Source organism: Triturus cristatus, chromosome 8 (genome assembly GCF_964204655.1).
Source record: "Triturus cristatus chromosome 8, aTriCri1.1, whole genome shotgun sequence".
NCBI classification, from domain to species: domain Eukaryota; kingdom Metazoa; phylum Chordata; class Amphibia; order Caudata; family Salamandridae; genus Triturus; species Triturus cristatus.
Genome location: NC_140591.1, coordinates 772,756,923 through 772,774,008, shown reverse-complemented (window position 1 = coordinate 772,774,008; position 17,086 = coordinate 772,756,923). Strand labels below are relative to the sequence as shown.

At 39.2% G+C, this 17,086-nt stretch overlaps 1 protein-coding gene across 2 annotated transcripts in view; it reads right to left on the bottom strand.

The window, feature by feature from the left end:
* The window catches only part of PHKA2 (phosphorylase kinase regulatory subunit alpha 2), a 687,190-nt gene that overhangs the window by 53,900 nt on the left and 616,204 nt on the right, over positions 1 to 17,086 (bottom strand). Inside the window, exon 30 of one of the 2 annotated variants that reach the window (XM_085622209.1) lies at positions 3,145 to 3,198. The exons of the other annotated variant lie outside the window; for it this stretch is intronic. Coding sequence (XP_085478335.1) covers positions 3,145 to 3,198 — 54 coding nt within the window. The remainder of the gene's footprint in view (positions 1 to 3,144; positions 3,199 to 17,086) is intronic. 2 annotated transcript variants of the gene reach the window in all.

The window sequence follows — 17,086 nt, the reverse complement described above, 5'->3', positions numbered from 1 at the left end:
CTTCCTTGCAGACCGCCATCAATCGGTCCGTCTCTCTCAGTTCACGGCAAACCAGACGAGAGTCACCTGCGGTGTCCCGCAGGGTTCTTCCCTGTCACCCCTTCTCTTCAACCTCTACCTCACCCCCCTGATCCGCTCCCTCCGCGGCAGGAATGTCACAGCCTTTAATTATGCAGATGACATTCAGCTCGTCTTCAATCTCGACTCCTCGGACGAAGCGGCTCTAGATTTCCAGTCCACCCTCTGTCACATCAGTAATTGGATGGGCACACACCATCTCAAACTCAACCCCGACAAGACGGAGCTCGTTCTTGTCGGAGGCCCTTCCAATCCCTGGAATTCCACCTTCTGGCCCTCCTCCCTCGGCCCTTCCCCCCACCCTGCTGACAAAGTGAAAAGCCTTGGGGTTTTCATCTCCCAAGACCTCTCAATGCAGCATCAGGTCAGTGCCACCGTGTCCTCTTGCTTCTTCCAGCTCCGGAAGATTCGTAAAATAGCCCATCTTCTAACCACTGAAGCCCTCACCTTGGTACTACTGGCATTAGTCATCTCCCGAATCGACTACGCCAACGCCCTATACGTTGGCATCCTTCAATATCAAATCAACAGACTACAACTCATTCAGAACCAAGCAGCTCGCCTTATTTACCACCAACCGAAACACCACCACGTCCGTCCCCTCCTCAAGGCCCTCCATTGGCTTCCCATTTCGGAGCGCTGCAAGTTTAAACTTGGTTGCCTAATCCACAAATCTCTGGCAGGCACCGGCCCTTCCTTCATTTCCTCCCTTTTGCACCCCTATACCCCCTCTAGGAATCTCCGCTCCTCTCATCTTGCGCTCCTTCAGACTCCCCGCTTCAAGCGCAAAAAACACGGCGGTCTTAGGTTCTCCTTTCTGGCACCCTCCTTCTGGAACTCTTTACCGCTGGAATTGAGACTCTCCTCCTCTTATCTTCACTTCAGGTCCCTCCTAAAAACCCACCTGTTTCTCGGTATCTATTCATAAATCTCTTTCTCCTTGCTTTTGCTTCTGCCTCTCGTTGATTTAAGTGAATAGCGCCAAGAAACCGTCCGGTGAATGTCGCGCTTTATAAATAATTTTTACATTACATTACATTACATTACATAACTCCAGCGATGCCAGGCGAGAGGGCGGCGCCGAACTCTCTCCAGAGGCCTCTAGAGAAGAGTCCATAGCTCGGTGTCGACACGGCGTCAAAACGACGCACGGCCGGTGGCGAAACTATGACAAGCTCCCCTTCCAGAGAAGGAGAAGGCGCCGGAGCCGGCGAGGCAAGCTTTCTGCGCCGCCCTGGCGCTGACTCCACCTCATCCATGACAGGCTCCATCTCCAGAGAAAGAAGCGGAGGCAGAGCCGAGGAGGCGAGCCTCCGGCACCGGTACAGCGCCGACCCCGGCTCCGGTACGGTGCCGACCCCGGCTCCGGACAGGCGACCGCCTGCCCGGAAGCCCGGGGTGTGCTCAAGGCAGGGCTATGAGCACCGGCAACCACCTGGGGCGCCAAAGTGAGCCCAGCGGGGCTATGCAGTGCAGCAGAGGTGCCGTGGGTCATAGAGGAGGAACCAGGCGGGCCGCACACTAACAACTCCACGTGGACCATAGAGGGGGACCCAACCGGGCCGCGCCCTAACGACACCACATGTCCGACGTTCCTGGGGGGCAAAGGCTCAATTGGAGGGCGAACGACGGCGGAACTGGACTGTAGAGGGACCTGCCGTTGATGAAGAGGCCGTGGGGCGAGACGACTCCGACCGGGACTGCCGTGCCGAGAGAAGCTTCATACGGCGCTCCCGCCGAGACTTCGGCTTCAGGTGTTGGTAGGCTTCGCAGTCCGGGAGTCATGGTGCTCGCCCAGACACCACATACAAATAAGATGTGGGTCCGTCTCGGACATCTGCCGCGAACAGGCAGGAAATACAAGTTTTAAAGCCCGAAGGCATCGCACACTGTTCCTGACGCAAAGCGTCGACAAGGAGGCCTGAAAACAGACCAGAGGAACTGCTCACTCCAGATCCACGTTGCACGCGGAACAGAAGGAAAACTGACGTCAGCGTGCCGGGAGGGACTTAAATGACCTCGCTGATGTCACGTACGTGGACGACATCAGGGCTTTAATGCTCTTAAAGTAATAAACCCATGACCTTCAATGTCCACCCATCAGCAGGGAGACAAAAGTGTGTAGTTTGACTTTTATTGTACTACTATTTATAGATCTGCTGTAACCAGAATATTGGTGTTTTGTGTTTTCCTGCTAAACTACAACGGGAAAGTGTTATAAGGGATGAAATATGTAATAAAAAAAAAAGAAGAAAACATACAAAACTGATAAGAGTGAAGGAGCCATTAAAGAACATTTCTGTGGGTTTGCATTTTTTAATTCTACACTTTAATGTACTGAATTATGGTAGGTACCCTTCAGAGAAGTAGCTATCAATACTAGGAGGTGCCAAGACCCATGAGTCTGAGTGATCCACAGCAGGCTCTCTCTTATATCACACACCCTAGGCTTGCAGTTCAATTTTCCTTGCATTAATTCAGGTCCAGGACATCCTTGCTTCATCACTGATTTCAGAATTTGTTTAATGCTTACGACAAACGTTGATGGTAGTTTGCTATCATTGCCATCTCAGTATGGGTACTTTGAGAAAGTGCACTGTCTTCTTTTAGTCTGGAAAAAGTTTATGTTGATTTTAAATCCAGTAAAGTGATATAATATAAAAAAGTCAGAAAAGAAAATTAACCAAGAAGTACAATAACATTAATTGTGAGCAGAAGTGATGGGTGTACAGGGAACCTCCCCTACTTACAGAACAACAGGGGGCGAATAATGCAAGCAAAAAATAAAACAAGCAGACATGGATATAGATGACATTGTACAAATTGTATTTTACCTTTCTTATTATTTAATCGTAATATTTGTGCAGCAGTACAAAAATGGAGAACCATCAATACCTACATTTTCCAGGAGACCCAACAGAGATATCACAAGAAGCAAACAATGAAAAGATATAAAAGCACCACCTGCTCGGAGACTACATGGCTGGGTCTACAGAAAAAAGGACAGCGGAGGGACACAGAAAGAAACACTGTATCATGGCAGAGAGGGTGGGAAGGTTTGTTTACCGTGGACCTGGCGGAGTGAATGCTGCTGCCTACAGAGTGGCCGCCAGAAAAGAACTATAAAACAAGACAGAAAATGCAAAAAATAAACAAATGATAATGATGATGATGATCACGGTACAAACAGAGGCATGCAAAGGAAATATTCAGCTGGGAAAACAACACACACAAGCACAACTTAAAAAAGTAACTATTAAATCTTGGAATGCACTAGAAAGGTAGCTTTGTAGGGAGAACCTATAAATAAAACTTTAAATGCATACAGTGTACTTCTACCATATTTTCTCCTACAGTTAGTTAACTCCACTGATAACCTGTATGTTGGTAAGGTCCCCTTTATTAAAAGTGGAGAAGACCTGAATTAACAAAATTACATATTTGATGTAACTGAAACATAGGACTAAAGAACAGTGCATTTAAAGGCTTAACACCTTACATCAAATTAAATTTTGTGTGATGAGCAAGCATTAAATATATATATATATATTACCTACTGGCGGTCGCCAGTAGGTAGTTATAGTTAGGACCCCTTTTCCATAGGAAATCCGCAACATTCTATTTTGAATAACTTTGGCGCCGGTCGATGAATCCTCGCGAATTTCTCAAAATAGGTGGGGCGCTACGCTCCGCTCCTACCCTGAAAGCCTCGGGGGGGATACGTCAAGCGGGGGCTGAGACAAAAGGGGGGTCCCAAAACGCGTTTTTCCCATGCATTTTTCCATAGGACCTTTAGAACGAGCTACAGCCCGAACGGCTGAACAGAATTACTAGAAATTTGGCAGAGAGGTAGTCCCTATGTCAAGGAAGTGCCTTTTGTAGGTTTGGTGTAAATCTGTTCAGTAGATTCTGAGAAAATAGCCTTTAAATCAATATATATATCTGAGCCCGCTTACGGTACGCTTACCGTACGCTTACGGTAAGCTTACGGTACGCGTACGGTGGCGAGCGCGATTCTGATTGGCTGTTAGATCTTAGTAAACATTCGAATCGGCCGAAACCAGGAAGCGGCGGCCGCCATTTTGTGTGTTTCACTCAGAAAAAAAAGAGTGAAAACAAGAAAAGGGGGCAATGAGGAGAGTTACAGACCCCCTTACATGTGTGAGGGGGTCAAAGAAGGACTGTAAAGTACAAAGAAAACATTTATTGATTTTTAAAAAAAACACGGGGTACGCGTACGGTAAGCTTACGGTAAGCGTACGGTAGAAAAAAAAAATAAAAAAATAAATGAAATTCAGATTTAAGTGTTTAGATATTAGGGGGCTCTAAAAAGAGCCGTTGTGTTTATGAAATGATTTTTTAGTGGTACCTACAAGTAAGTACCGATGCAGAGTCTAAGGTTCAAGAGGAAGACTCTGTTCCCTTCATCATTGAAGTGCACACCATCTCCTCTATAAATGTCTTGCATGTCATAACGCAAGTTGTTGTGGTAAATGGCACCCATACCATAGTCACGGAGGAAAGCAGAAACAGATTTGTTGACGTGCTTTCTTGCTTTGTCAATCTGCGGACAGAAATGATTGGACCAGTTCCATTTTTGCCTTTGGCATATGTTGGAAAACACAAAGGCAGTTTTAGGAAAAAGTGAAAACAGTTGTGCAAAGGTGTCCTTCATAAGCATTTCCAGACCTACCCCAGTCAAAGTGCCTAGGTCATTGCCACCACAGTGCACTATTATGAGGTCAGGGTGTTGGATTTGAATGAAGGATTTCACCAATGGCATCAATTGGTGCCACTTTAACCCTCTCTGACCAATCCATTTAATGTCTACATTTGGCAAAGCAAGGTCTCTCACCATATCTGTTTTCTCTGCAAACTTTTCACTCCAGAAGACATAGCTGTGCCCTACAATCCACACTGTGAACATCTTCAAAGGAGAACTGGATGCACTCAGGAGGTGTCTTTCAGTAGAATGGCAATATGAAAAGAAAGACAGTTTGGAAATGGAGGCATACATATTTTTTTCAAAACAAAAAGAACTGATTGGCTGTTTCATACCATTCTAGAATAAAAACTAGGCTGTATGTGTAAATTAATAGAAGCATGTTTTGTATTGGTACAAAAAAATGTGTTACCAAAGAACAGTAGTATGGATTTGCTGTTAGGTTTGAAAAGTCAAGCACTCTTGCTCTGTGGAATTGAAACATTGTGTGGCGAACTTCTGACCTAACTCCACACAGCAGTGTTCCATGAGCTGTTGCTATGGTAGCAGGCAGAAGTCAAGTTGGGGGAAGGGTACTAGGCAGAAGTCAAGTTGGGGGCAGGGTACTTTTGGAAAAGGGTTGGTTTTCAACCAATAGAAATGTGTGATTACATTTGAAAAAAAGGGGGAAGCACTGAGATTTGAAACTTACATGTATATGTGTGGAAAAATAGAGGGAAAGTTTGCCATTATCTGGTTCTGCTGAGAGGAGAGAGGTGTAGAGAACAGAGATCCTGGCTCTGATAATCTGCTGTTTGAGTGCCACATTTCTTTCACAACTAACTAATTTTAAAGGTGAGGTTAGAGTTTGAGAGGAGATGTATATGGTAAATTAAGAAATTAATAATAGAAATGGAAATTCTTTTTGTTGAAGTTGCGTTTATCATTTTCTGTTTTGGGAGAAATTTAAATGTGAGGAACATGTAAAATAATATGGACTATGTTTTCACGATAAATTAAGGTGTACTGGAAAAAAAAAGAATAGTTTAAGGGTTTGAGGTTGGACTCAGTAATGCAAATACATTCAGCATCACTAAGGCTGGTTGCCCTTGCTGGAATGTAGGCAGCCACCCAGGTTACACATGGTGGTGGTCTGAAAAAGCAGTTTGGACATGGGCTTTTTAAAAAAATCAAAAAAGTGGTTTCATAATGTGTCAGTCTGTAAAAGTGATTTTCACTTGCCAAAAAAAAAGAGCAGTAAGTGTGCATTCAAATTGGCAAAGAAATTTCGTTTTGGGACTAATGTGAAAACATGACTCTGTGTGGAAATAGGAATTACAGGCAGAGATTTATTGCGTTTTTTTCTGGTGATTTCACAGTTGCATTAGTAGGAAAAAGGGGGAGCGATTTTTGGGGGGAAGAAGCAGACTCTTAGCACACACCCATCTGCTTGCCATGTATAATCATGCACAGTATTTACAAGCGAGTGGGGTTTTCAGGTTTCAGTCTGTAATGCAAATACATTCAGCATCACTAAGGCTGGTTGCCCTTGCTGGAATGTAGGCAGCCACCCAGGTTACACATGGTGGTGGTCTGAAAAAGCAGTTTGGACATGGGCTTTTTAAAAAAATCAAAAAAGTGGTTTCATAATGTGTCAGTCTGTAAAAGTGATTTTCACTTGCCAAAAAAAAAGAGCAGTAAGTGTGCATTCAAATTGGCAAAGAAATTTCGTTTTGGGACTAATGTGAAAACATGACTCTGTGTGGAAATAGGAATTACAGGCAGAGATTTATTGCGTTTTTTTCTGGTGATTTCACAGTTGCATTAGTAGGAAAAAGGGGGAGCGATTTTTTTGGAGAAGAAGCAGACTCTTAGCACACACCCATCTGCTTGCCATGTATAATCATGCACAGTATTTACAAGCGAGTGGGGTTTTCAGGTTTCAGTCTGTAATGCAAATACATTCAGCATCACTAAGGCTGGTTGCCCTTGCTGGAATGTAGGCAGCCACCCAGGTTACACATGGTGGTGGTCTGAAAAAGCAGTTTGGACATGTGCATTTAAAAAAATCAAAAAAGTGGTTTCATAATGTGTCAGTCTGTAAAAGTGATTTTCACTTGCCAAAAAAAAAGAGCAGTAAGTGTGCTTTCAAATTGGCAAAGAAATTTCGTTTTGGGACTAATGTGAAAACATGACTCTGTGTGGAAATAGGAATTACAGGCAGAGATTTATTGCGTTTTTTTCTGGTGATTTCACAGTTGCATTAGTAGGAAAAAGGGGGAGCGATTTTTTGGGGGAAGAAGCAGACTCTTAGCACACACCCATCTGCTTGCCATGTATAATCATGCACAGTATTTACAAGCGAGTGGGGTTTTCAGGTTTCAGTCTGTAATGCAAATACATTCAGCATCACTAAGGCTGGTTGCCCTTGCTGGAATGTAGGCAGCCACCCAGGTTACACATGGTGGTGGTCTGAAAAAGCTGTTTGGACATGGGCTTTTTAAAAAAACTGAAAAGTGGTTTCATAATGTGTCAGTCTGTAAAAGTGATTTTCACTTGCCAAAAAAAAAGAGCAGTAAGTGTGCATTCAAATTGGCAAAGAAATTTCGTTTTGGGACTAATGTGAAAACATGACTCTGTGTGGAAATAGGAATTACAGGCAGAGATTTATTGTGTTTTTTTCTGGTGATTTCACAGTTGCATTAGTAGGAAAAAGGGGGAGCGATTTTTTGGGGGAAGAAGCAGACTCTTAGCACACACACCCAGCTGCTTGCCATGTATAATCATGCACAGTATTTACAAGCGAGTGGGGTTTTCAGGTTTCAGTCTGTAATGCAAATACATTCAGCATCACTAAGGCTGGTTGCCCTTGCTGGAATGTAGGCAGCCACCCAGGTTACACATGGTGGTGGTCTGAAAAAGCAGTTTGGACATGGGCTTTTTAAAAAAATCAAAAAAGTGGTTTCATAATGTGTCAGTCTGTAAAAGTGATTTTCACTTGCCAAAAAAAAGAGCAGTAAGTGTGCATTCAAATTGGCAAAGAAATTTCGTTTTGGGACTAATGTGAAAACATGACTCTGTGTGGAAATAGGAATTACAGGCAGAGATTTATTGTGTTTTGCTCTGGTGATTTCACAGTTGCATTAGTAGGAAAAAGGGGGAGCGATTTTTTGGGGGAAGAAGCAGACTCTTAGCACACACCCAGCTCCTTTCCATGTATAATCATGCACAGTATTTAGAAGCGAGTGGGGTTTTCAGGTTTCAGTCTGTAATGCAAATACATTCAGCATCACTAAGGCTGGTTGCCCTTGCTGGAGTGTAGGTAGTCCTCGAGGATACACATGGTGGTGGTCTGAAAAAGCAGTCTGGACATGGGCTTTTTAAAAAAACTGAAAAGTGGTTTCATAATGTGTCAGTCTGTAAAAGTGATTTTCACTTGCCAAAAAAAAGAGTAGTAAGTGTGCATTCAAATTGGCAAAGAAATTTCGTTTTGGGACTAATGTGAAAACATGACTCTGTGTGCAAATAGGAATTACAGGCAGAGATTTATTGCGTTTTGCTCTGGTAATTTCACAGTTGCATTAGTAGGAAAAAGGGGGAGCGATTTTTTTGGTGCAGAAGCAGACTCTTAGCACACACCCAGCTGCTTGCCATGTATAATCATGCACAGTATTTACAAGCGAGTGGGGTTTTCAGGTTTCAGTCTGTAATGCAAATACATTCAGCATCACTAAGGCTGGTTGCCCTTGCTGGAGTGTAGCAGTCTGGACATGGGCTTTTTAAAAAATCTGAAAAGTGGTTTCATAATGTGTCAGTCTGTAAAAGTGATTTTCACTTGCCAAAAAAAAAGAGCAGTAAGTGTGCATTCAAATTGGCAAAGAAATTTCGTTTTGTGACTATTGTGAAAAGAAATGTAGTAATATATTGAAATAAAATAAAGGAATTTTTTTTTTAGTTTTTTTCAGGTATTGCTGAAGAGCAGTGAACAAAATTTAAGATGCCTACAAAATCCAGAGTTCAAAAAACGCTAAAAAAAAACCTATATTTGAAGACAACTAGAGGACCAAAGTTAGTAGAAGATGCTGATGTTGGGAAAAAGAAAAAATCTTCTGGTAAGCACAAAAAACAATTTCTTAAAAATATATTCAAAAGAATGAAAAATGTACAAAATGTCTGTACTCGAAAGGATGTTTTTAAAAAAAAAGGAGAGGAAAAAATTGACAATTTAGTTAATGCAAATATACCTTCAGCAACTGAAAAGATTTATATAAATAGAAAAACAGCGTTTAAAGAGATACGTAGAAAAATGTTTCAGAGAAGAGTTATGTCTAATTTGATGAAGGATGTGAAGAAATATAAGAAAAAGAAAAAGTTTTATAAAAGAAAAAAAGAAATAGAAGCCATTGCAGCAAAGGCATTAGAATTAAAAAGGAAACTATTCATATTAATTTTGAATAGGATGCGTACATTAGACAAAATGGTTAATGTACTGAAATCACATAGCAAAAGGAAAAGAGTAGTGAACAGAACAAACTTTTGTAAAGTGTTTTTAGGCAAGTGGATGCATAGTTCAAGTAGTGAACCTTTTTTTAATGAAGAAAGCTATTTTCAAAGTAATAGTTTGCTGCATGCAGTTGACACCAGAGGTCGTTCATACGAAGTAAAAAATGGTTGCATAATGGAGAAGGAGATAATGGTTCCAAGAGATGAGGTACAAGTGATGGCAGATGAGGCAATGGGGAGACGTCCTAAAGCCCCAGTGTACACTTGGAATTGTAGTAGTATTTGCACTGTGCGTCAGGAATCTATTGACAAATTTCGAGAGTTTCTAAGAGAATATAGTAAAAAAAGTATAAAACAGAAGATTAAGGTGCTTCAAAGTCTGGATCCATGCAGAGTGAGAGAGAATACTGGTTTGCAGGGTCATTCTCTGGCTTGTCTATCTAGAAAAGTGTGCAATAGTGTTTTCCATCATTTTAGGATGCTGGCTGTTCATCATACTGAAATGAGAAAGTTTGTGAGACGGTTGTATTTTGCTAAAAGTCCAGCAATAAAGTTAGATGAATTGAATAGGGCTCTGTTCCGAGGAACGGTATCAGATGTAGAGAAGGTTGTTGATGAAATTCAGTTTTGTTACTTTGGTCCTGAACAAAACAGTGCAGAGAAGGACACACTAAATGAGGAAGAAGTGGAAGAGAATGTACAACCATTTGTAAGTAAGACATTTAATGATCACATAACAAAATTTGAAAAAATCTCTAATGAAAGACCAAATATTACTTGTATTTGTTGCCGCAGAACTCATTATAGAAAACAAACCAGGTATGTTGATCTGTACAGAAAGAGTGAAAATGAAGATAATTATAAGTGGAAGGATTTTGCCACATATATATTTCTTGAAAATTGTTTTGAATTGGGTGAAGTTCAGCGTATTTGTAAATACTGTTACAACAAGTTAGAGGAAAATAGAATGCCGACCAGAGCTGTACATAATAATTTAGAATTGGATGCTATTCCTGCTGAACTTTCTGAATTAAATACTTATGAGTCTATACTCATTCAATGTGTTCATCCGTTCCAGACCATAGTACGTATGGAGCCCAAAACTGGTAAATTACCTCCTTCTGATTTACTGAGAGGTTTAAAAGGTAGAGTGGTGTATTTGCCCTTGGATTTGAAAAAAAATATGGAAACTATTGATGCGGATACTTTGGAAACTGAACCATTAGTTATTCTGGTTAATGGTGTACCTACAAAGAATAAGAAGATTTGGCAGGAGCTGGTAGATGTACGGAAAGTACAAAGAGCAAATTTGTATTTGAAAAGGAATAACAAATGGTATGAATCAATTTATATAGAAGAAGAAGAAGAAGAAGATTTACAAGAAGACACAGAAACACCAACTGGACAAATTGAAAAAGTGGACAAGTCAAAGGAAGAAGAAATTTATGAACATTTTAGCATACATCCTCTTCATTCAAAAGAAGTTATGGGAGACAATATTGATCTCTTTCAGATGAAGAAAGCAAAAGGAACTCCCGTGAGTGTATGGGAGGAGAGCTTGGAAGCTCGATGTTTTCCCCAGCTGTTTCCTAAAGGAAAAGGAGGACGATACGATGAACGTCCAGAACAGATTCCAGCTTCTGAGTATCGGACTACAAGACTATATGCTGAAGATCCCAGATTTCGACAAAGTATTCCTTATTTGTTCCATCTTTTATTTGAAAGCGACTTGTCTGCACTGTCTTATGCAGTAAATCACATTTTAAAAAGTGGAGTACATTTACAAAATGTGTCTGCTAAGGATTTTATGGAGAAAGTGCAGCACCGAGATGATAATTTGGAAACACAACTGATCAATCTGATGGCTTGTCAGCGTGGGACAAATGCATATTGGTACCGACGCCATGGTGAATTAAAATGCATGTTACGGAATTTAGGAACTCCAACATGGTTCCTTACCCTAAGCTGTGCCGAGTACGCTTGGGATGATTTACTGGATTTTCTACGAGAGGCAAATTCAAACATTAAAAACATCGAATACAAGACAGCAGGAGAACTGTGCTCATTGGATCCGGTTAATGTTTGCAGATATTTCAATCATAGATTTGAGGCTATGATATCCTTCATCTGCAATAAAAAAAATCCACCTCTTGGAGAAGTAGTGGATTTCTTTTGGAGAAAAGAGTACCAGGCAAGAGGTGCTCCTCATATTCATATGCTGTTGTGGATCAAGGATGCCCCAAAGTTTGGAACAGATACTGATGAAGCAGTGTTATCTTACATTGAAGAATATGCAACATGTGCTATACCAAAAAGCACAGAAGAGAAAAAGTTAAAGGAGCAAGTTTTACGTTTCCAAAGTCATCGGTGTGGAAAATACTGTCGACGGAAATACAAGAGCAAAGAAAAATACTACACTAAATGTCGATTTGGATTTCCTAGACCTGTTCTTTCAAATGGAAGAGTTAACAGTTTTATGTCAGCTGTGAGACATACTATCACAAGAAAATCACCTAAGAATACCTACAACCTTAAAAGAAAAGAAGAATCAAAAAATATAAATGACTACAACCCAGTCATTTTATCCATGTGGAACGCTAACATGGATATACAGTATGTAGCTGACAATTCCATTGCTGTTGCTCGATATGTAACGTCTTACATTACGAAATCTGAAAAAACTGAATTGAAGGAAATGTGGGAAGAGATTTCTCACGAGAAGACTGTCAGTAAGAAGCTGTACAGTTTCAGTTTGAAGATGTTATCGCATCGAGAAATTGGATCCTACGAATGTTCAGATAGGTTATCTTCTGCAAGTCTCTACTCGAAGTCAAGAAGAATAATTTGGGCAAGTTTAGGCCTTGCAGCAATGAGAAATCGGGTACTGAAATCTGTAGGAGAAATTGAATATTTGGCCGAGAATGACCCAGAAAGTACAGATATTTTGAAATCAAACATGTTGGACACTTATTATCCCAAGAGAAGTCATCATCTGGAGAACATGTGTCTCTATGAAGTGCTGCAGAACTACATTTATTCACGGAAAGCCGCAGAAGACATCAACAATGGAAAATATAAAGTCGTTGGTGAAGAAGGATGTTTGGTGAAGCAAACAAAAGGAAGTTTGATAAATCACCGGAAGCTGAGTTGTGACACTACTGACAAGAAGGAATTTTACTACTTGGCTCTTTTACAGTTGTTTAAACCATGGCGTACAGAGGATGAACTACTGGGAGAATTTCAAAGCTATGAAGATTCTTTTAATGCTTGCAAAGACAGCATACAATGCAGTACATTCTCAACTTATCTGCAAATGTTAAATGAAGAAATTGAACAGGAAACTACAATTGCAGCAGAAATAGCTAGAGACAGTTCTCAGGACAGCCAAAGTTCAGGAACACTCAGTCAAGATCCCCTAGGACAACCAATCGTTGAAAATGAAGCATCAATAGCCATGAATGAAGTGGAAACGGCTATGAATCAAGCTCAAGAAGAATTTATAGACTTAGAAAATTTGGAAAGACAACTGAATCAAGAGCAGCAACAAATTTATGAAGAGATCAAAAACAAAATTGATCACGGATTTCTACATGAAAAAAAAGAGTGCTCATGCACATCATTTCATCCAATCAGGATGTATGTAAGCGGACAAGCTGGAACTGGAAAAAGTTTCCTAATAAAAGTCATCAGAAGCTACCTACAGCAAAAAACGGATTCTACATTGTCTTGTGTGGTTACTGCTCCAACTGGGTTAGCAGCATATAACATAAAAGGAATCACTTTACATCGTTTGCTAATGTTACCAGTGGAGCATGAGAACAAAATACAATACAACAAGCTAACTGGAGAAGCATCCTTGGAAGTTTCAAGAGTATTGAAGAAGATGCAAGTTCTCATTATTGATGAGGTGAGCATGGTATCAAACTTAATGCTTGCCTTTGTGCATTTAAGAATGCAGCAAATTTTGAAGACAGACTATGACATGTTATTTGGTGGAAAACACGTCATAGTTTTTGGAGATCTTCTGCAGCTTACTCCAGTTAAAGGACAACCAGTATTTAATACTGTCACACATGAAGACACGAAGAAGTCATTGGGAAGCATCGGAAATACAAATATTTGGTCCTTCTTTGAGTACAAGGAACTTACTACTAATATGAGGCAAGCAAGCGATGAAGAATATGGAAGTATTCTGAAAGATATCAGAATTGGACTACTCACAGAAGTTGGCAAAAAAGCATTACAGAGTCGGCTGCTACATAATTTATTTCCAAAGGAAGAAATAGTTGCAGAGAAAATATACAAGAATATTGCAGAAAACAAAAGTGTCATCTGCTTAATGCCAACTCTACGTGAATGCTCAATATTTAATGAGGAGCTTTTGAAATTGGAAAAGGAAGAGATCAGGAAATTGGAAGCAGTGGACAAAATTGAGGATGGAAGAATTACTGTCACAGTAACAGGCAAACTGAAAAATAAATTGGACTCACTAGAGAAGAACATCTCCAAAACAGCTGGATTAGAAAAAAATCTATATGTTTGCATGAACTGTAGAGTATTTTTAAGAAGAAATTTGGATGTTGAAAAAGGTTTAGTTAATGGAGCTATGGGAAGAGTTGTGGGTTTTATTAATTATCAGAAAAAAGAAGGAATTGAATGTTTAAAAATAAAATTTGATCAGATAGAAGAAGTTAAAGATATTTGTCGTTGTACAGTTCGTTTCATGCTTGTGAAAGACTTATATGTACGTAGGAAGCAGTTTCCGTTTTCTCTAGCATATGCTGTAACTATTCACAAGTCTCAAGGATTGACTGTAGATTGTGCTTTTGTGAACATTGGTTCAACTGTGTTCAAAGAAGGTATGGCATATGTTGCTTTGTCACGAGTGAAAACATTATCAGGTTTATTCATGATAGACTTTGATGATTCAAAAGTTAGTGCTGATACAAACTGTGTAAAGGAGTATAATAGATTAAGAAGAAGCTATGCTCCTCATTTAGGTCAGTATCCTGTGTTGGAGAAACGTGTAGTTTCTCGTAAAAGAAAAAATGAGAATATCTGTAATGAAGATGTAGAGAAGAGGAAAAAAAAGAGGAGTGATGTAATTGCAAGCAAAAAGAAAAAGGAAAATGAAGAACAGGTTGTAGGATGTCATTTTGAAAATAGCTCTGGTGTCAACTGCTACGCAAATGTAGTGCTGAATGTTGCATTTTATCTGGAAAGTTTGCAAGAGCAGATAATAGTAAATCAGGGAAAAAGATTCTGTTCAGAGCTGAGTCTCCTTTTTCAAAAGCTGAGTAAAGATAAAACTCAAATAGAAAGTGCTACTGAAATTAGAAAACTTTTAGATATATGTTCAGGACGAACACAGTTTTCTCAAAATGAACAGCAAGATGCACACGAATTTTTGATGTATTTTCTTCAGGTAGTGGAAGAAGAAGGAATTCCCATTGAAATTTTTTTTGGTCTCTCTTATAAATGGGAACATAGTTGTGAAAATTGTTATAATATATGTGGCTCTAATGTTGATAATGAAAGGTTTATTTATTTGACATTGCCAGAGAGTAAAACAGTCACTTTTGCAAAATTAGTTAAAGATACTAATCATAGCATGAAATGTGGTGAGTGTAAATCTGACATGTTTTCAACATTAATTTTAAAGGAATACGGACAGTATGTAATTTTAATGATGCAACGATGTAGAGCTGATGGTTCTAAATTGGATACTTTAATAAAGAAGTTTACAGGACAGCAATTATCAATTTCAGGAAAAACTTTTGTAACTGTTGCAATAATTTTCCATGATGGACCTACTGTTACTTCTGGACATTACACAGTTTATCTTAAATGTGAAAAAGGCTGGACACTGTGTAATGATTCCCAATTGATTTTCAAACAACGTTTGCCTTTTGATTTAGCAAATTCCTATCTAATCTTCCTGAAACCTAAATTTTAGAGAGATTTGGCAAGATCTGGACAAAATAATTTTACCATTTTACTGGATTACCATTGCAATTTTGTAAAAAAAAGATTTTTTAAATTATCATTTGGCCTAATGGAAAGATAACCAATTGTAATGTGGACTTTTTTAATTTTTAATGAAACTTTCAAAAACCAATAATTTAGAGATAATCGGTAACATCTGCACAATTTAAATTTTGGAATGTTATTGGACTGCCATTGGAAATTTTTTCAAAAATGATTTAAAAAATTACTATTTGGCCATGTGGAAAAGTAACCAATTCTATTGTGGACTTAATAAATTATTCAAAAAATTTTCGTGAACCAAAATGTTACAGAGAATCGGTGAGATCTGGACAAATTAAACTTTAGAATTTTATTGGATTACCGTTGGAAATTTATTCCCCAAAAAATTTTAAAATTACTATTTGGCCTAAAGGAAATGGAATCAGATGTATTGTGGAGTTATTTGAGATATAATATTGTGATTATACTTCTGAAACAAACATATCAGACGGTATTTTAAAGAAATAAGTATTGGTATTAGATGATATTTTTTTAGAATATTATGCATTTCTATAATGTTAAGTTTAAGTAAAAAGAGATTCTGGGCTTTTTTAATACAATCTTTGTGATTGTTATTTTTTTTAGCCCGCTGTAAAATGATGAATGCAATTGCTTTCACAATTTATAGTGAAATGCAATATATTCTGAAAACAGCAAAAATAAGGCAAAAATATTTTTTGATAAATATGTAAATATGTGTACTGTATTATAAAATGTTTAAAAAATATTAATACTTTTTTCTTTTTTTTCAGATTGATATAGAAAAATTTCGAAAACTAGAACCATTTTTAAAGCTATTTTTTTAAAAAACAAATGAATAAATATTTTTTTGAGTGGGTATGGTAAGTCAATAATAATAATTGTAGTCTCTCAAGGACCTTGTAATGTGATAATTGATTTTTAGTGTTTTTAAAAAAAAAAAAAAAAAAAAAAGTACGCGCACCGTACGCGTACGGTAAAAAAAAAAAAAAAAAGTTTTTAAAAACATATGTAAAAAAAAGATGAAAGATAAGGTTGGCTCTTAAAAGAACCGTTGTGTTCATGCAGGGACAGAGGAAAGAAAGAATGGGAAAATTATTCAAAGCGACAAGTGTGCTGATCTATTTTGTTGTTCACTAGGGAAACACTGGTCTCCCTATGGCAAATTAGATCTTGACAAAAGGCGCATCGAATATCAACCCTCCGAAATCGAGGGTTCATTTCCAGAGGGCCAGCAAAAGGAGATGCTCCCCCCACAGATGAAGGGCTCACCTGACCTGCAGAAGAAGGAGTCAGCTCTGCAGATGATGGTCCAGGCTGAGCTGCTGTGGATGTACTTGCTTGTCTTTCTGAAGAGTTACCTCCAAAAAGATGACCATGTGTCCTTCTGTGTACATCCTTGAGGTGTCTCTTCATGGTATGATTCCCAAAGGAATACTTCCTGTCAGGATTACCTCTTGAAAGTACACGCTGACACAGCTTGCAAGTTACTAAGGGTGCATTCACCTTTTGCTGGCCTTCAGGAAAAGTAAAATAATCCCATACATAAGAGGGCTTTTGTTTCCTCGCTCTCTGCCTCAAAACAGTGCTGCTAGTGCTAGCCTCACTCTCAGAAGAGCTCTGCTGTTCTGCCATCGTATCACAAAGACAACCCAGCTCCTTCTCCTAAGGGATCACAAGCAGAAATGAGAGGAATGGGTGTGGTGTAGGAGAGTTCTAGAACTGAAAGTAGTTTCAACCAATCAAAAGTTGTGTTTCATGATCACATGACCTACCGTACGCTTACGGTACGCTTAC